This window comes from Mustela lutreola, chromosome 17, assembly GCF_030435805.1.
Source record: "Mustela lutreola isolate mMusLut2 chromosome 17, mMusLut2.pri, whole genome shotgun sequence".
Taxonomy (NCBI): Eukaryota; Metazoa; Chordata; class Mammalia; order Carnivora; family Mustelidae; genus Mustela; species Mustela lutreola.
Genome location: NC_081306.1, coordinates 20,076,118 through 20,096,449, shown reverse-complemented (window position 1 = coordinate 20,096,449; position 20,332 = coordinate 20,076,118). Strand labels below are relative to the sequence as shown.

The window sequence follows — 20,332 nt, the reverse complement described above, 5'->3', positions numbered from 1 at the left end:
GGAAGTGTACCTTATTGCGGTTTTGATTTGCCTTTCCCTGGTGACTAATTGTGTTGAGCATCTTTTCATGTGGCTAGCAGCCACTCACATCTCTTCTTTGGAGGAATGTCTGTTCAGATTATTAGCCCAGTTGTAATTGGGTTGCCATTCTGTTGTTGAGTTGTAATTCTCCGTATATGGGGCGCCTGGGTGGCTCAGTCGGTTGAGTGTCTGGCTCTTGGATTTGGCTCAGTTCCTGATCTCAGGGTCCTGGAATCGAGCCCTGAGTGGGGCCCCATGCTCAGCGGGGAGTCTGCTTGAGGATTCTTTCTCCCTCTGGCCCTCCCCCTTCTCATACACACGTGCTTACACATGCTCTCTCTCTCTAAAATAAATAAGTCTTTTAAAAAAGTTATTTATATACTCTGGATATGTGATGCCATGTGTGTGATTTGTACATTTTTTAGAGATTGTATTTATTTGTCAAAGAGGGAAGGGGAGAGAGAGAGAGCACAGAAGGGGGAGTGGCAAGCAGAGGGAGAAGCAGGCTCCCTGCAGTACAAGGAGCCTGTTGCAGGGACTCGATCCCAGGACCCAGGGATCATGACCTGAGCTGAAGGCAGACTCCTAATCACTTGAGCCACCTAGGCTCACTTTATTGACGGTTTCCTTTGATATGCAAAGTTTTAAATTTTGCTGAGATACAACATACACATCTTTCTTTTGTCACATGTTTTTGATGTGGTGTTGGCTTGTGCTTTTGGTGGCATATCTAAGAAACCACTGCCTGACCAAGGTCATGAATATTTACAACTACATTCTCTCCTCCAGTACAGGAGTAAATGGTTTTTGGTTTATCTGTTTAGGTCTAGGAGCCATTTTCACTTAGTTTCTATATATGGTGTGAGGTAGGAGTCCAGCTTCACTCGTGGGGATATCCAGCTGTTCAGTACCATTTGTTGAGGACAGCTCTTTCCCTTTTGATTTGTTTTGGCACTCTTACTGAAAATCAATGGACTATGGATGGGAGTGTTTATATCTGGACTCCCAATTCCCTTCCATTGTTCTTTGTATCTTTCCTTATGTCAATAGCACACTGTCTTGATTCCCTTAGCTTTGCAGAAAGTTTAGAAATTAGGAAGTGTGAGTCTTCCAGCTTTGTTTTTCTTTTTTCAGATTGTTTGGCTAGTCTGAGTCCCTTGTATTAACATACAGATTTTAGGATCAGGCTGTGAATTTCTATGAAAAAGAACACACTGGCGTCTTTATAGGGATTCAGTTTAATCTGCACATCAGTTTGGGAAGTGATCCCAAGAAACACATAACATACGGTGCTATTTACATATCAGTCAGATTTATTGGGATATAGTTCATAGACCATACAACTCACCCATTGAAGGAGTGGACAACTCAGTGTTTCTAGTCTGTTCACAGAATTGTACAACCATCACTACAGTCAATTTTAGAATATTTTCACCATTCCCAAAAGAAACCCTTTACCCTTTTTCACCATTCTGTTCACTCATCCCCCATTCCAGATCACCCCTAGCCCTAAGTAACCACTAATCTGCTTTCTGTCTCTATAGTTTTGTTTATTCTAGATGGTTCATATACATGGAGTCATGTAATTTTGTCTTTTGTGTTTGGATTATTTTTTTTTTTTTTGAGAGAGAGAGAGCACACGCACATGAGCAGGACAGGGGAGGGCTGAGGGAAAAGGGGAGGGAAAAGCAGACTCTCCCTGAGCAGGGAGCCTGGCTTTGGGCTCCATCCTAAGACCCTGGCCATCATGACCTGAGCCAAAGGCAGACACTAACTAAGCCACCCAGGTGCCCTGTTTGGATTTTACTTAGTATCATATTTGTGAGGTCGTCTTTCTGGAATCAGTACTTCCTTCCTTCTTATGGTTGAATATATCACGTTTTACTTACCCATCTGCCAGTTGATTGACATTTGGATCATTCCCACTTTCGACTATTATGAATAATGCTGCTATAAATATTCATATACAAGGTGGTGGACCCATGTCTTCATTTCTCCTGGATATATACCTAGGAGTAGACTTGCTGGGTCATTTGGTAACTCTGTGGTCAACCTTCTGAGGAATTGCTGCACTGTTTCCTAAAACGCCCATTCCGTTGTGCATTCCCACCATTTCTCCACATCCTCACCAACACTTTACTATTTGGCTTTTGATTCTAACCATCCTTGTGGTTATGAAGTGGTATTTCATTGTGGATTCTGTTTCCCTGATGATTAATAATGTTGAGCATCTTCTCATGTGCTTATTGTCCATTTGAATATTATCTTTGGAAGAATGCCTGTTCAGATTTTTGCCCACTTTATTTGGGTTTTCTTTCTTTCTTTCTTTCTTTTTTTTTAAGATTTTATTTATTTATTTGACACACAGAGAGAGAGATCACAAGTAGGCAGAGAGTCAGGCAGAGAGAGAGAGAGAAGCAGGCTCCCCGCTGAGCAGAGTCTGATGCAGGGCTTGATCCCAGGACACTGAGGGCAGTGGCCCAATCCACTGAGCCACCCAGGCATCCCTATTTGGGTTTTCTTATTTGTTGTTGGATTCAGTTTACTGGCATTTTGAGGATTTTTACATGTATATTCTAGGTTTCTTGTGATGTCTTGGTCTGATTTTAGTATCAGGGTAATACTGGCCTCATAGAGTAAGTTTGGAATTCTTCTATTTTTTGGAAAAGGCCGTGAAGAATTAGTATTAATTCTCCATTAAATTTTTGATAGAACGGGCACTTGGCTGGCTAAGTTGGTAGAACAGGTGACTCTTGATCTTGGGGCTGTAAGTTCGAGCCCCACACTGGATGTGGAGATTACTTAAAATTTTAGGGGGCACCTGGGTGGCTCAGTGGGTTAAGCCTCTGCCTTTGGCTCTGGTCATGATCTCAGGGTCCTAGGATCGAGCTCCACATCAGGCTCTCTGCTCAGTGGGGAGCCTTCTTCCCCCTCTTTCTCTCTGCCTGCCTCTGCCTACTTGTGATCTCCCTCTCTGTCAAATAAATAAATAAAATCTCTTAAAAAATAAATAAATAAATAAATGTGTGATAGAAATCATTGGACCTGGGACTCTCTTTGTGGTATTTATTATTATTATTATTATTATTATTATTACTGTTTCAGTGTCTTCACTTGACTTAGGTCTATTCAGGTTTTCTATTTCTTCTTGAGTCAGTTTTGGTGGCTTATGTCTTTCTAGGAATTTGTCCATTTCATCCAATTTAACTAATTTGTTGGCCCACGGTTGTTCATAGCATTCCTTAATAAGTGGTTTTATTTTTGTAGGATCAGTAGTAATATTCTCTCCTGTATTTCTGATTCTTCTCTTTTTTTTTTTTTTTTCTTGGTCAGTCTCACTAAAGATCTGCTAACTTGGTTGATGTTTTCAAAGAACCAGCTTGTAGTTTCATTGATTTCCTCTCTTATTTTTCTGTTCTCTATTTCATTAGTTTCCATTTTACTCTTTATTGCTTTTGTTTTTCTACATGCTTCAGGTTTAATTTGGTCTGCTTTTTCTCAATATCTTAAGGTTAGCTTTACCTGCATCCTATAAGTTCTGGTATGTTATGTTTCCATTCTAATTCATCTCAAAGTGTTGTTTGTTTGTTTGTTTGTTTAATTTTGTTGATGATCTCTTCTTTGACCCATTGGTTATTCAAGAGAGTGCTATTTAATTTCCATTTACTTGTGAATTTCCAATAGTTTCCTCTGTCACTGATTTTTTCTTTAAATCTTTTGTGGTCAGAGTACACATTTTGCATGATTTCAGTCCTTTTAAAATGTATTGGGACTTTAAAAAAATGTATTGGGACTTGTTTTAATGACTAGCATACTGTCTGTCCTATAGAATGTTTTCTGTATGCTTGAGGAGAATGTGTGTCTTGCCATTATTGAATGGAGTGTTCTATAGGTGTCTGTTATGTCTACTCGGTTTATCATGTTGTGCAAATCTAGGGGTACCTGGGTGGCTCAGCCAATTAAGTGTCTGACTTTGGCTCAGGTCATGATCTTGGGGCCCTGGGATTGGGCCCTGCTTTGGGCTCTGTGATCAGTGGGGAGTCTGCTTCTGCCTCTCCCTCTGCTCCTCTCCCTGCTCATTACGTTCTCTCTTTCAAATAAATAAAATCTTTAAAAACAAAAAAACAACAGTGTTGTGCAAATCTATTTCCTTGTTGCTCTTCTATCTAGTTGTTTTATTCATTATTGAAAGTGGGGTATTGAAGTCTCCAACTATTCTTGCTGAATTGCCTATTTCTTCTTTCAGCTATGTCCATTTTTGCTTCATATATTTTGGGGCTACATTGTTAGGTATATATATTTTTGTAATTATTATATCTTCCTGATGCCTTGACCATCTTATCTTTATAAGTGTCCCCGTGTATCTCCTAGCTACAATTTTTGTCTTAGAGTCTATTTTATCCAATATTAGTATAGCCATGCCAGTTCATTGTTTTTAAGGATTTTATTTATTTATTTGAGAGAGAAAGAGTGTGACAGAGAGAGCCTGAGCAGAAATAGTGAGGGAGAGAGAAGCAGAAGCAGACTCTCTGCTGAACAGGGAGTCCCACTTGGGACCTGGGATGACGACCTGAGTCAAAGGCAGATGCTTAACCCACTAAGCCATCCAGGCACCCCTCTAGTTCTCTTTTGATTACTGCTTGCATGGTATATTTTTTAATGGCTCTTTGTTTTTGACCTATTCGTATCTTTGACCATACATTATGTCTTTTGTAGACAGCATGAGGTTAGATTGTGTTTTCTTATCCATTTTTCCAATGTCTGCCTTTTAACTGAGAGTTTAATGCATTTACATGTAATTAATTACTGGTAAGAAGGACTTTTGCTATCTTGCTGTTTGTTATTTTTGTTAGCTGAATGCCTAAACTATGCACTGGGCCCTTCATATACATTATCACATTTTTTTTTCATTATCACATTTTTAAAAGATTTTATTTTTTGGGGAGAGAGAGCACAAGCCCAGGGAGCAACAGGCAGAGGGAGAAGAGGCTTCCTGCTGAGCAAGGAGCCCAGCACAGGATTCGAGCCCAGCACCCTGGGATCATGACCCAAGCCAAAAGCAGATGCTTAACCGACTGAGCCACCTAGATGCCCCTCATCATGACATTTTTAAGACTCATTTTATGATTATGGAATCTAAAACCTGGGAAGACGCATTTATGATCCCAGTCGAGGGGGGAGCTGAGCCAGGAGCCCTCAGCTCCATGAGTGGCTTCCTCACTGGTCCTCTGGCCTCCACCCTTCCCCTCTCAGAGCCAATCTACACATGCAGCCAGAGAGACCCTTTAGAAGTGTAACTCTGATCATAATTCCCTTGCTGATGTTCCAGTGACTCCCACTGAAAGTCCTGACATGTGTCTTAATGAGACTCCTGGTTAGTGAATGTGTTCAAATGCAGAGTTGTCTCCGCCCCACCCAGGTCACCTGAGAGCTGAGCGCTGTTGACTCCAGTGTCGTTTGCTGGCCTCTGAGCATGTTCCAGCCCAGGCCTTGGTAGAGCCAAGAGGACTTCTTGGATCATGGCCAACAATAGACAGCTCCTGGACTTGACATACTTTTTCCCCCAGCCACACCCAACTTCACATTTTCCCTTCTTCTTTCCCTTTAGTCCATGAAGACTCTGCAGGATTTGCTTACTGACATTTGTGCACTCAAGGGCACCACTGAAACTCTCAGAGAGGATCTGGACAGACTGAAGGACATGGTTGACAAGGTAGACCCTCTCCAGCATCCTCTGTGCTGGCCATGCTGCTTGGACCTCAGGTGGTTGGCGTGATAGTACACATCTAGGGTGCCTGTTTTTTGTCAAAGAACACAGCTATGAGAGCTGGAGAAGGGGTTTGACAAGGCCCAGCCAGTTGGCCCATCCCACTAAACTCTCCATGGCTTCCACCCTTCTGTGTTAGGACATCATTTGTAGATAACAGAAACCTGGTTCATTCTGGCTCAGGCAGAGAGAATTTAGTGTCTCATTTTCTAAAAATTCCACAGTTACCTTCAGGTACCACCAGACCTAGGTGCTCCATCAACATCTCTCTGTCAGTGATGTTTTCCTGTGGGTTGGCTTCATTCTCAGGCAGGTATTCCCGAAGACTCCAGGCTGGCCATCCACCAACATAGCAGAAAGAGAACAGCTTTTCCTATTCTATAAAGCTCCATTCACCCTGAAAAGTAGAATAAACCTAGCATAGGCATACAGTCTATCTCCCTTGGGAGTCACAAGGACATCAGCTCAGGTATATACTCACTCCTTACCATGATGTAGAAGGACACAGAGTCCCTAAAGCATGAGTCATTGGTGAGTCAGAGCTGGGCTCTGACAGGCTGGAATTGCAGCTAAAATTTTCAACTTGCCCCCAGATAGCATGGTTTAATGTATTAGCCCTAATTCACAGGTCAGTATACACATTTGATTGTCATGGCAACTGTGAGAACTTGGTCTGGGTTGCTTCCTCTGAGAAGAAAGGGCATCACAAAACACTAAAAAAAACCCTACACAAAACAAACCAAAAAACACAAACAAACCAAAACACTAAAATGGTTCCTTCAACAAATCTGTTGGAGGGAAAAATACCTCCTCAGCCTACCTCCTGGAGATTCTTTTTTTTTTTTTTTTTAAGATTTTATTTGTTTATTTGACAGACAGAGATCACAAGTAGACAGAGAGGCAGGCAGAGAGAGAGAGAGGAAAGCAGGCTTCCTGCTGAGCAGAGAGCCCGATGTGGGACTCGATCCCAGGACCCTGGGATCATGACCTGAGCCGAAGGCAGCGGCTTAACCCACTGAGCCACCCAGGCGCCCCTTGGAGATTCTTTTTTTTTTTTTTTTTAACATTTTATTTATTTATTTGACAGAGAGAGATCACAAGTAGGCAGAGAGGCAGGCAGAGAGAGAGAGAGGAGGAAGCAGGCTCCCCGCTGAGCAGAGAGCCCGATGTGGGACTCGATCCTGGGATCCCGAGATCATGACCCGAGCCGAAGGCAGAGGCTTAACCCACTGAGCCACCCAGGCACCCCTGGAGATTCTTAATGTACATTTTTTTTTTGCCCACTAAAGGCTCTGAGAAGTCCTGCAGTGTAGAAGCCCACTGAAATTTTTTTTAAATTTTTTTTAAAGATTTTATTTATTTATTTGACAGACAGAGATTACAAATAGGCAGAGAGGCAGGCAGAGAGAGAGGAGGAAGCAGGCTCCCTGCTGAGCAGAGAGCCCGATGTGGGGCTCGATCCCAGGACTCTGAGATCATGACCTGAGCCGAAGGCAGAGGCTTTAACCCACTGAGCCACCCAGGCGCCCCCCCACTGAATATTTTTTAAGGCCAGCATTTTCCAAACTTACTTCCCCAGGAAACCCTCTTCCACCCCCTTATCACTCACTAGGAAACACTTGCTTTGGAATCTGTTCTTCCTTCTCCAACTCAGTCACCTGAAGCTTAGTCCTTGTCTTTGAGCTATGGGGGAAGCAAGGCCAGGCCCAGAACCTCCACCCCTGGCCCATGGACTTGGCTTATTTGACAGATGCAGCCAGAAGTAATGGATTCTTTGCTCGAAGATCTGAAAGGACAGAACAGGAGGATGAGTGCGCTACAGCGGGAAGTGGTGAGAGCCTCCACTTCCCTTCCCAGTCCCCTGACCTCTAGCCCCAGGGTGCTGGGGACAGGGAAGAATAAGGAAGAGGACACAATCTAGAAGGCACATGTGGACAGAGGAGCCACCCGAGGGCATCACCCCTCATTCTCAACCTCCCCTTCTGCCCCCCAGGTTGCTCTCCAGAGCAAAATCCTCACCATCCCCAAAGCTGATGACGTGGTACTCTGGAGCAGCCTCCATGAGGCCATGTTTGGCCCCGTGAGTGAAGGAGGAGAGGGGGGGCTGCAGCGGAGGGTCTGGGAAGGCAGGGTGACCGCTGAGCTGGCCTGGAGCAGCCCTGGCTAGCCTCGCCCCCTCTCCTGCAGGGAACTTCAATAGGACGAGCTGGTCCAACACAGATTGAGGATTCAGACCTGTGGCAGTTGGTGGGGCAGCTCCCAGAGACAGGTCATCTTAAGACCGAGCACCTTGAAGCTGTCGGTCCTGTCCAGATCTCAGAGGCTATCCAGAGCCCCATGTTACTGGAGACCGGCTGGCATTATGAGACCCCAGGGCAGCTACAGGAGGAGGAATCTGCCCAAGATGTTCTGCTCGCCGAGGCCCAGGGGCTAGGGCAGCCTCTGGGGCTTGAGCCCAGGGCTGTGCCCACACTGGGACCACAGCCCGAGGCCATGCCTGCTCCAGGGCCTGTGTTGGCGCCTGGTCTGACACCTGGGTTCCCACTCCTACCTTCGTCTCCATTCATAGCTGGCCCTGGTCCTGGCCCTTGGCCTGCCCTCAGACCTGGGACTGGCCCTGGACTTGGGGTTGCCCCTGAGCCTGGGACTACCCCCAGGGTTGCACCCGTCCCAGGGCTTCAGCCCCCACCGCGAGAACGCTGGCTTCCTCCCAGAGGCTTGTCCAGGGCTAACACGTGGCCCTTCTGGGGCTCAGACTTCTTGCAGTCCGCAGAGTCCCAGGTCTTCAGTGCCCCACCGCCAGCCAGGGAGTTTGGCTCAGCATGGCCCCCTCCACTGAGGTCACAGTCTACACAAGTAGACATGCAACTGCTCCCAGCAGTCTTAGAAGCTGAGGAAGACTATGTATCTGAGGATGTGCCAGCCCCTCAGGCCAGGGCCCCCAGGGCTGGGCCCCCCAGGGCTGGGCCCCCCAGGGCTGGGCCCCCCAGGGCTAGAGCCCCCAGGGCTGGGGCCCCTAAAGAAGCGCCCAGCAAGGCACCCAGCAAGGCTCCCCGGTCTGCCCTTCAGCACCTGAGGACCACCGCGGCCCTCGCGGCTGCTGCTGCGTCCTCCTACGCAGCTGCTGCCACCTCAGCAGCCCGGAGAGCCGAGGTTGTCGCCAAGGCTGTCAGGGATGCCCCTGCCACCAAATTGGCCACCATAGCAACGGCCATGGCTGCATCTGGTCCCTTAGGGACCTTCGCAGACATCCTGGGTGCGGGCTCTTCCCGTGGGGCCTCGGCTTTAACAGAGGACACAGAGGTGGAAGACGACCTCTCTTCCGTGTACACTGTGGCCAGCCTCCCTCCTGAAAGGACCCTGTCCCAGGTCATGCTGGCCGCCCAAAAGGCCGTGACCCCTGAAGACAAGAAGACGGCCGTCAGGTACTCCATGGGCTATATAGCCCAGATACCCGTTAGACATGACTCCCTGAAGGAGGAGTTTGCCCAACTGTCATCCACTCTTCAACAGCGCTTGAATTACCTAGGTAGGTCCGGTCTGCTCCAGGCCCTCCCTCCCTGCAGACTTCCAGAAGTCCCTCGCTTTGTTTCACACCCCCAATGAAAGCTGTATTAACCATTAGCCATTCATTCCTTTGGCTTCAGCATTTGCCTCTTACTAGTCTCTCCTTTCACCACAAATGTACCATGAGGTCTTCTCACATTGGAGAGGGGTGGTTAGGGTCTAGCGCTGGCCCTGAAGAAGGAAAATCGCACATCACAATGACTCTAGAAAACTCCCTTCCCACAGCCTGTACAGCGCAGCCTAACATGTTTTGATAAGTCTGGATCTGGCCAATGACCCACTGAACAGACCCCAGATGATGTGGTCCGAGTGGGGTTAGGAGCTTCTGCTGGGCAAACAGATGTGCCCTTAAAGACCACGGAGGCTCTCGGGGTGGCAGTAGAAACAGTAGATTTATGCTCCCGTTTCATGCCCGCGATGGGCAAAGTGCTTGCTGAGGAGAGTGGAGGCCAGAATAGCTTTGTCCAGTCATTTTCAACCTTGTGCCTCCTCCCTCCCCCGTCAGCATGGGGTGGGGGGACCGGGCGGGCTGCACCCCTCCCCTGGAGTGTGTGACTTGGTTGGTCGGGCAGAGCCCAAGAATTGCATTTCTCACTCATTCCAGTAGTTGCTGCTGCTGCTGCTTGCCCAGGGGACCCACTACGAAGCCATTGCTATTTGAATCATTGTCTTTTTTTTTTTTTTTTTTGCACCTTGCCAAGCGCCATAGTTGAATTAAGTCAAATCTGTAGGTGGCATTACCCCTAACTGGCGGTGCCATCCACAGATCTTGAAAAGAAGACATTGCTCTTCAACCAGCTAAACTAGGTCGCTCTCAGTGAGTACTGGTGTGCAGCTGAGAATATGGTAGTAGAAGATTGAAATTTAGAAGGTAAAGCCATAGGAGCCCAAATTCTCCCTCTGACCAGCTGCCATTGTGGTTCAGAAGACTCAAGATCATTGGTAAACATATTTTGGCTTGGATTTCTCCTGTCTTCCTAGGTGTAGCCATTACCTTTTAACCTTTTCTGGAACTTTATATACGGTACTTTTTTTTTTAAGTCCCCTCTTTCTTTGTTAAATCATCCTTTCTATCTCACGATGAGATAATGCACATCATATATTCTCATAAATAAGGTGTTTTGTAGTTCTGCTCAGGACCTTGTTTTTGAATCAGTGTCCATTCCCAACACAGGGTTCAAACTCACAATCCCGAGATCAAGAATCATATACTTCACCGCCTGAGCCAGCCAGGCACTCCAGCTCAGGCCCACGACATAGGGCAAGGCCCAGCATAGACGTGCTCTGAGTGTGAAACACACGTCAGATACGGAAAGCTTGGGATGAAAACAAGAACATAAACTATCTCACTTTTTTTTTAACCCCATATTGAAAGGGATCTATTTTGAATATATTGGGTTAAAGAAAATATCAAAATTAATTTCGCCTACTCCTTTTTAAATTTTTTTCAAAGATTTATTTATTTTAGAGAGAGAGAGAGAGAGAGAGAGCGTGTGCACACAAGTTGGGGGAGGGGCAGAGGGAGAGGGAGAGGAAGAGAGAGACTCAGACTCCTGGCTGAGCACAGGGCTCGATGCGGGGCTCAATCTCACGATCCTGAGATCATGACCTAAGCCAAAATCAAGAGTCAGGTGCTTAACTGACAGAGGCAGCCAGGCACCCCTCCTTTTTTTTTTTTTTTTAAATTTGTTTAAGGAATGTGGCTACTAGAAAACTTTGAGTGACCGCAGAGACCCCCAGGCTCACAGTCTCTTGATTTTGGACAACGCTACCTCCGACAACTCCTTTGAGAAGCAGGTGGAACTCTAGATGAAGCCTCTTTCCCCATCCTTGCCTCTGACAGCCACCCCCTCCTTCCCTTTCAGCTAATTTGGGAGCCTCTGCCAAGCTTGGGTCCACAGTGGACGTGCTGCAGGAAAAGATCGGGAGCCTCCAGAGATCCAGGATGAAGGTGTGTGTGCCCCAGGCAGAAAGAGCTTCCGGGATGGGACGGCAGCTTGGGGCAAGGCTGAGGGCAGAGTCCCTGAGCCAGGACAGCAGTTGGTCTGTCCTGTAGCTGAAAGGCACCCTGGGAGAGTAGGTGGGACCAAAGAGGGAGACCTGATGGGTGCAGAGGTCCCAGTGGGTTGTGCCTGGGTGGCTCCCCTGGCAGGGGTTTTAGGGGGACACCGTGGTGGCAGGTCCAAGTGACACACTGGCCTGGTACATTGTCGATGCCCCTCCCTAGCCATGGTGACCTTAGGGGCAGAGGCCCTTTGTGTCCATGTCTCCCCCTCTTAGGAAGAGGAACTCGAAAGAATTTGGGGCCACCAGATAGAGAAGATAAAACATCACCACATTGTGCTGGACAGGGCAGTGGAGAAACTCCAGATTCGCTTGGATGACTTAAAGGTCTGGAGGTTCGGGTGGGCAGCTGCGGGGGAGTCCTCCAGATGTTTGGACATTCGGACCCTCCCCGAAGGTTTCACCGACCCACTGAAGGTGGGGACACCAGGGACTGGGCACTGGCATTTTACTCTGTGAATTACACTTCAGCGGAAAGAAACACATCCCACCACGCCCACCTCCATCTCCACCTATAAACCAGAGAGCCCAAGCAATGTCTGTGTTACAGACTTCTGGGTCACCCTCCCCCAGAAGGGTGCCTGGCGTGGAGCAAATGCTCAAAATGTGCTGAAAGAATCAGGGAATGAATAAGAGGATTTCTTGCATCAACTGTTAGGCTTGTAATGTTTCCCCTATCCCAGGTCGTTTGAGAATTCTCAGCACAGGGACAAAGAGTGGGGGAGAGGCAGGGTATCTTTCTGGAATGGCAGATTTGCCGACACCACAATTTCGTGGACAGACACAGAGCGCCTTGCTGGGGCTCACCTGGTCCAACACCCCCTCCCCTGGGCCTGGAGGGTTTGATTCAGCTGGCCTGACATCCCTGGCCTGATGGTCCTCAGGACCAGTCCATTCTGAGCCTTGTCTCAGAGGTGTCCCCTTCCTTTGGAGGAGGACTCTGAGTCATTCACAGCAGGAGGAGATGACCTTCCCTCAGAGAGTAAGACACGAAAGCCCACACAGAACCACTGGAGATGGTTTCCATGGGGGCTTCTGATTCCAAGTCAGAGGCTATTGGTGGGATGTATTAGGATGTAAGAGGCACAAGAAGAAGGCCTGTCTCCCCCTCCCAAGACCATGATGCATAGGAATCAGACTGGGACACATGCAGGGCGACTTGGAGGGGAAAGAACTCCTGAAGGGGGAGCCCCTTCCTAGCCTGAGCAAGGGTACCGGGTATGGGCAGAGGGGCTGCTGGCTTGGTGAATGCTGAGACTGGGAACTCCCTGTCTCCTGGCAGCTCCAGGCCCTCACTGCCACCGCCCTGCAGAGAAGCTGGGCTGCTGTTCCCGTCCTTTCGGGGGCCCTCCCAGTGGAGACCAGAGCCAGTGCCTGGGGCACGTGTCGGGTGTGCCCAGCACTCTGTCCCCGTCCTACGCCGCAGCAGGGACCAGCTCACCATCTGCCTCCAAGTAGCTGTCGCTTGTTGAGGGGAACTGCAGAGGACGAGGCCCGACCAAACCGCACCGGACAGAACAAGTCAGCCTTTGTGCTTCCCGCCACTGTGCCAACAGGAATCCGTTGCTTCTCAAAGTTAACCCTGGAAGGACCTGGAGCAGGGTTCCGTATACAACACACACTTCGTTAAATATTCCCTAAATGAATATAGGCCATACGAAATCAGCAGCCCCGAGGAGCCTGTCCTGGAGAAACGAGGGAGGCCAGAGAAATGCTGCGGTTCTCTTGCAACATCTGGAGCTGTGAAGAAACGTGGCGGCCGCTGCTTTCCCTGGATGCCTGCAAGAAACGTCGGGAACAGAGCAGGTGGCACGAGAAACCCTCTTATTCATTCATCGAGTCATTCAGCCTGTGCTACACGCCTCCACTTCGCACCAGGCACCCGGCTGACGGCTGGCAGCAAGACAGTCACCACCCAGGCCCTTCGGGGTGGCGGGGGTGGGGCAGTGGTGTATTTGTTTATTTTTAACCAGAGTGTAATTTATACACCGTAAAATGCCCAAGTCGTAAGTCTCAGGGCTGGGTCCACCTCTGCCTGTTTGTGTAGCCATGCCCTCAGCCTCCAGTCAAAATGGAAATGTTTCCGTCCTTGGTGTGCTTCTCTCAGAGAGTTTCCCACCGAGCACCCAGCCAGAAAATCAGTGCGGGCACAACTCTTTCTTACGGACCTTACGGAAAACGTGATTTGCGTTTTGCACTGGGACAAGGGTCTTCCCCTAAGCCCGAGGCTGCATTCCAAGACCCCTCCTGGAGCAAGCAGCGATCTTTGGAGTTTGGGCTTGGTGCAGGAGGGCGCGGATAAGGCAGCCAGTGGCTACAAAGTGCTGACTCTGCCATAATTAGCCAGAAGATGCCACTTCTTGTCTCTCCAGGCTCTGGGAGAGGCGTGGGATCAGTGCCCCAGGAAAGAGCAGGAAACAGATCCAGGCACTTCTAGAAGCCAGCCAGGCTCACGTGGCTGGGAGGCGGCCTGCTGTTGGGGTTCAGGACACTGGCTGTGGTTTAGATAGGCCTGGCTTTGTGCTGCCACTGTCAGTGCTGCCACTGACTGGATGTGTTTGTTTCCTGTGGCTCCCATAAGAAATGATCATAAACTGCATTCCTTAAAACACGAGGGACCCGGTCCATCACAGTTCTAGAGGCTAAAAGCCCAAAATCAAAGTGTTGGCAGGGCCTTGCTTGACCAAAGGCTCCAGGGGAGGAGTCTTGTCTCTTCCAGCTTCTGGTGGCTCCAGGCATTCCCTGGCTTGTGGCCACCCCCCTCCAGTCTCTGCTTCCCTCTTCCCTCTGCTGTCTGTCTTCACATCGCCTCCTTTTAAAGACACCAGTCAATGGATTTAGGGCCTGCCCTGACCCAGTATGACCTCATCTTAACTAGTACATCTGCAAAGACCCTATTTCTTTTTTTTTTTTTTTTTTTTTTTTTTTTTTTTTTTTTTAAAGATTTTATTTATTTATTTGACAGACAGAGATCACAAGCAGGCAGAGAGGCAGGCAGAGAGAGAGGAAGGGAAGCAGGCTCCCCGCTGAGCAGAGAGCCCGATGCGGGGCTCGATCCCAGGACCCTGAGATCATGACCTGAGCCGAAGGCAGAGGCTTTAACCCACTGAGCCACCCAGGCGCCCCAAAGACCCTATTTCTAAGTAAGGCCACGTTCACAGGTTCTGGGCAGGTGTGAATTTTGGGGAAGACATTAATCAACCCAGTATACAGGTAACCCCAGCAGTAGAAGTTAGAAGATCCCAGCTAATTACTCCTCTTTGTTAGTTTTTTTTTTTTTTTTAAGATTTTATTTATTTATTTGACAGACAGAGATCACAAGTAGGCAGAGAGAGAGGGAAAAGCAGGCTTCCTGCTGAGCAGAGAGCCCGATGTGGGGCTCAATCTCCGAATCCTGAGAAAATGAACTGGGCCGAAGGCAGAGGCTTTAAACCACTCAGCCACCCAGGTGCCCCTGTTTTTAGGTATTAACTAGAAAGAGCCAAGTGGAGATGTAAATATTAATGTTGGGCCTGATTATTCCAAAAGGTCAGGGCTCCCCGCTGTTGTGGGGTTGGAGGAAGCAACCTGACTTGAGGCCAAAACGGGGCCTTCTTTTCATACCTCCACTTCCCATTCTAGACCTTGGGACCCATCTTCTGCATGTGATGGAACTTGGCATTTATTAGACTTAGGTTCAACTTCAGATAACATAACCTCCCCCCAAAATAACTGACTTAAACCAGGTGTAAGTTTATTTCCCATTCACATTCAAGAAACTTGGTCCAGAGGTGGTTAGAACTCCACGGTGCATGACTCCCATTCCTAAGCCCACCTGAAGGTGCAAGATGGCTGCTGGCGCTCCAGTCATCATCTCTACATTCAAGCCAGCAGCAAAGAGGACATACTTCATTAAAGTTATTTTTCCTACCTACTTCCTACCCACTTTGATTTACACCCCAGCGGGTCATACTGAGCTATAAAGGGGGGTGTGAAATGAATTCTTGATTCTGGGCTGCCAGGTACCAGCTGAAAGTTTGGGGACTCTGTTCCTGAGGGTGAGAGGGAAACCAGATACAAAGCGAGAAGCAGAAACCTATTTCTAGCTTTGGAGGAAACATGACCTCACCTTCTGCAGACATGGCTCAGGAGGTGTGAGGCTCTGAGACTCTTCTCAAGCAGGTTAGCTGCTGCTACTGTCACAGGGAGGGTGCAGTATGTAGAGAGTGGGCAGAGTTCATGGACAGAGTTGGTTCCTCATGGAGTGGGGGATGGGATATAAGAGTTTTCCTCTGACACTGGGGCACAGCCTGTGTGGCATATAAGTGTTTGGTTGATAAATAGACTCAGGTCTCACTGGACCCCATTACAGATACAAGCTGAACTTGCCTTAGACTTCCAGGAAACCAAAGTGTTAGCACTGGTTTACATTCTCCTTCCTCAAGTCTGCCTCCATGTACAGCCAAGTTCCTATGATGCCACCTCCAAGGGGACACCTGGTCCCAAGACTCATATTCCTTCCCTTCTGATCTGGGCACCTGGAGTCCATACCTGGTGTGCCCACCCTACTTGCTAGCCACCTGGCCCTACTGTCCCTTCCTAGCACATGGTAAGGGCAGCCATGGGAGGAAGATGTTATCCAAAGGCCTCCAGGGATGGCAAACATGCCCTTTGTTTCTGTTCTTAGATTGTCCATGCTCAAATTAAAAACCTCGAAATGCATAAGGTGGACAAAAGTGCGATGGAGCAGGAGTTGAAAGAGGTGAGTGGGGGCGCCTGGGTGCCTCAGTCAGTCAAGCATCTGCCTTTGGCTCTGGTCATGATCCTAGGGCCCTGGGATCAAGCCCCGCATCAGGCTCCGCTCTCTCACTGGGGAGTCTGCTTCTCCCTCTGCTCCCCACCCCGTCATGCTTGAGTTCATGCATGCTCTCTCTCTCTCTCTGAAAGAAATAAAATATTTAAGAAAGAAAGAAAGAGATGAGGGAGCAGAGTTTCCTCTCTCCTTCTGCCTGTCCATCCTGAGCCCAGGTCTCCCACCCAGGGGAATGGAGTCAATACAAAACCTGGCAGAGAACCTCCCACAGTTTCATCTTTCTCATTTATTTAAATTTTTTTTTTTTTTTTTTAAGATTTTATTTATTTATTTGACAGAGAGAGATCACAAGCAGGCAGAGAGGCAGGCAGAGAGAGAGGAGGAAGCAGGCTCCCCGCTGAGCAGAGAGCCCGATGCGGGGCTCCATCCCAGGACCCTGAGATCATGACCTGAGCCAAAGGCAGCGGCTTAACCCACGGAGCCACCCAGGCGCCCCCATCTTTCTCATTTAGAAGGGCTAGGGAAGCTCCTCCAAAGTTGTCCTATCAACTCCTATTTTCAGTGACTCAGGATTAATGACAATTTATTATGTGAACTTAAAAATCATGCACCAGCTTCTCCATACACAGGAAGACCTTGGCTTAGACCTGACAGTCACGTTTGAGCCAATTAGACCCCAAGTTTGAATTTAAGCCAAGGCCGGGCATTCAGGGTCCTAGACTAAAAAGCACAGACCAGAGCAGTCTGATCCCCCAGCTTCCTCCTGCTCCTGCCACAGCATCCCTGGCTCCCTGAGTTCCCTGTGTCTCTAGAAAGCCGACAGGAGCACCCTGGCCAGCAAGGCAAGCCGAGCCGACCTGGAGACAGTGGCGACAGAGCTGAATGAGATGATTCAGGGGATGCTCTTCAGGGTTGTGACCCACGAGGATGACTGGAAGAAAGATATGGAGAAGCTGACCAAGGACCTGAGCACCAAGGTGAGTACCCCGTAGCAGCCATCATCTGCTGTGTAACAGCCCTGAAATGTGACACCTTGAAATGACAAGTCCTCATAGTTGCTGAGGGTCAGGAATTGGGGAGCAGCTTAGCTGAGGGACTCAGATTTGACCATATGCGGTCAAGATGATATCTGGGACACCAGTCCTCTGAAGAGCCATTTCCAAGATGGCAGCCTCCTGTGGCCGTCAGCAAGATGCCTCACTTCATTGCCACTCAAACTTCTCAAGTCTGTTTGAGCACCATCGCAACATGGCAGCCGACTTCCCCAGAGCAAGTGACCCAGGAGAGCCCAACAGAAGCTGCACTGTCTTCCATGACTTAGCCACACCACATCATTTCCATGCATCCTATGGTTCCACAGGCCAGCCCTACTCCATGTGAGAGCGAATGTTCGTGGCAGCATTACTCATAACAGCCAAAAAATGGAAGCAGTCCCAAAGTCCATCAACAGATCGATGGATAAGTAAATTGTGGTCTATCCATCCAATGGAATGTCATTCAACCGTAAGAAGAAATGAAACTCCGATTCATGCTGCCACTTGGGTATGACCCTTGCAGACGTGTTGCTGAGTGACAGAAGCCAGACACTGAAGGCCATAGATGGTGCGATTCCATTTGTACAAAATGTCCGGAACAGGCAAATCCAAGACAAGAATTGGATTAGTGGGTGCCTACCCTAGGGGTTTGGAGCTCACTTTGCAACTCTTAACAGTATGCATTAAGTGGATGAACCTTCTCCTAAGCTTTGTCATTTCCCCTTTCGTGAACCCCTCACTGTTTCAGCTTAATGTTGTTACACTCTCTGTAACTTTGCAGCAGGTCATTTTCTGGAGTGAAGTGGGGTGTGAATTAGTTGACTAACTGCTCTTCTCTTCCTTTTGGCTATTTGCAGCTGGTCCACAGTGATTTGAATGGTCTGAAGAAAGACATGGATGAGATCTGGAAAGTACTCAGGAAGCTCCTGATTGAAGGCCTCCGATTTGACCCTGATAGTGCTGCTGGTTTTAGAAAGTGAGCCCCTCCTGGGTAGGGGTGCAGCTCCCAGGGGTGGGAGAGACCCTCTCTCCAGAGAGGAAACCAGAGGGGCATCCCAACAGATTCTGGGAGGGAGGATTCCAGATGTGTGTGGACCCAGGGAGAAGGTGTGGGGCTTCCCAGCTTGGGGGATGGGGAGATGGGACTGAGGGTCCCCAGGGGCTCTGGCCTTGGCTGTCCAGGGGCTGCAGGGACATATCTGCTCCAAAGCCCTCTTGCTACGAATGAAAACAAGGTTCATGGAGGGTAGGGGCCGTGCAAGGCCTCACAGGGAGCCAGGGGATCAGGGTCTAGAGCCCTGTTGCCATGTCCCCTACCTCCAGATAAGAGTCCCAGGCAGAGGGGGACTCAGTGTTGAGGAGGGAAGGGTTTCCTGTCCTCAGATGACCCCCCGTCTCTCCCAGTATCCCTTGTGAAGGGTAACCTTCCAGAAGGCCCCTCGTTTTAAAGACCTCCATTGTGTTTGCAGCAGGAAGCTAAACTGTACACCTTGTGCCCCCACCTGTATCCGTGGCAGCCACAGGATAGTAGTGGGCAGCGGAGTGAACTTGAGCTGAGCAGAGCCAGATCAGAGGGGGAGTAGGGTGTGGAGGGAAGTCCTGACCCTGAGGCACAGACAGACCTGCCTCCAGCATGCAGCAGCTGATGGCTGGCTGTCTTGCAGGAAACTGTTTGAGCGGGTGAAATGCATCTCCTGCGACCGGCCGGTGGAGCTGATGACGGGCCCGTGAGTACCGCCGCCAGGGGGCGCCCACGCCCACCTTCTCTGGGTTCCTCACCTACACTCCAGCGGAGGTTCTAGGTCCAGGTTCTAGGTCCGTCACTTACCTGTTCGTCCGCCGGTGTACATCATTCCGTACCCTTCATTTCATTTGCTCCCCGTCCCGGGCAGGGGCACGGGCGCACGGGCATCCCCTCCTTCGCCAGCCCTGCCTGGCACCTGCTGTGTCCCAGGGTCAAGGTCGACTCCAAGAGCAAAAGGATAGTAGGAAACCAGGGGAAAGATGAACTTTGTGGGACTTCCTTGAAGGGTGTATTTTGAGCTTAATACCCTTTTTTTTTTTTTTTAAGATTATTTATTTATTTATTTATTTGACAGGCAGAGATTACAAGTAGGCAGAGAGGCGGGCAGAGAGAGAGAGAGGAGGAGGAAGTAGGCTCCCTGCCCAGCAGAGAGCCTGATGAGGGGCTCTATCCCTGGACCCTGGGATCATGACCTGAGCCGAAGGCAGAGGCTTTAACCCATTGAGCCACCCAGGCGCCCCTGAGCTTAATACTTTTTACTTAGGTGAAATTCACGTGCACACACCATCTTAAAGGGAGCGTTTCAGTGTCATTTGGTACACATTCACGATGATCTGCAGCAATCACTTCTAATTCCAAAGCATTTTCATCTCCCTGCAAGGAAACCCCAGACTCATTAGCAGGTCCGTCGCCATTGCCTCCTCCCCTCGGCCCCTTACAACCACTGACTTTCTGTTCCTGTGGATTTGCCTGTTCTGGACACTCCACACGCAATAAGTCATCCCGCCTATGAGCCGGTTCTGGCCTCTCTGAGCATCGTGTTCTCAAGTTTCATCCACATTGCGGCAGGTGTCATACCACGTTGTGGGAGCCGCTCACATTTTGTTTACCCACTTACGCGCTGATGGACGTTTGGGTTGATTCATCTTTTGGCTGTTGTGATCAGTGCTGCTGTGAACGTGTGTGTAGGTAGAGTGGCTCAAACACCTGCTTCCAGGTATTTTGGGTATAAACCTGGAGGTGGTGGAAGAGCTCATGGGGTCCCTCAACGGTTAACTCTTCGAAGAACCACCCAACAACACTCCCACAGGGTTGTTGTGGGTTTTTTGTTTTTGTTATTTTTCAGATTTTATTTATTTAGGGGCGCCTGCGTGGCTCAGTGGGTTAAAGCCTCTATCTTCAGCGCAGGTCATGATCTCAAGGTCCTGGGAGGGAGCCCCGCATCGGTTCTCTGCTCGTCAGGGAGCCTGCTTCCCCCTCTCTCTCTGCCAGCCTCTCTACCTACTTGTGATCTCTGTCAAATAAATAAGTTAAATCTTTGGGAAAAAAAAAGATTTTATTTA

The 20,332-nt window shown here is 49.0% G+C and overlaps 1 protein-coding gene across 1 annotated transcript in view; it reads left to right on the top strand.

Annotated features, from left to right (window-relative positions):
- The window catches only part of C17H16orf96 (chromosome 17 C16orf96 homolog), a 34,283-nt gene that overhangs the window by 4,299 nt on the left and 9,652 nt on the right, over window positions 1–20,332 (top strand). Inside the window, exons 2-11 of the mRNA XM_059154714.1 lie at window positions 5,630–5,734; window positions 7,539–7,619; window positions 7,782–7,868; window positions 7,976–9,317; window positions 11,221–11,306; window positions 11,636–11,746; window positions 16,086–16,160; window positions 17,024–17,188; window positions 18,103–18,221; window positions 18,910–18,972. Of these exons, the coding sequence (XP_059010697.1) occupies window positions 5,630–5,734; window positions 7,539–7,619; window positions 7,782–7,868; window positions 7,976–9,317; window positions 11,221–11,306; window positions 11,636–11,746; window positions 16,086–16,160; window positions 17,024–17,188; window positions 18,103–18,221; window positions 18,910–18,972 (2,234 nt within the window). The remainder of the gene's footprint in view (window positions 1–5,629; window positions 5,735–7,538; window positions 7,620–7,781; window positions 7,869–7,975; window positions 9,318–11,220; window positions 11,307–11,635; window positions 11,747–16,085; window positions 16,161–17,023; window positions 17,189–18,102; window positions 18,222–18,909; window positions 18,973–20,332) is intronic.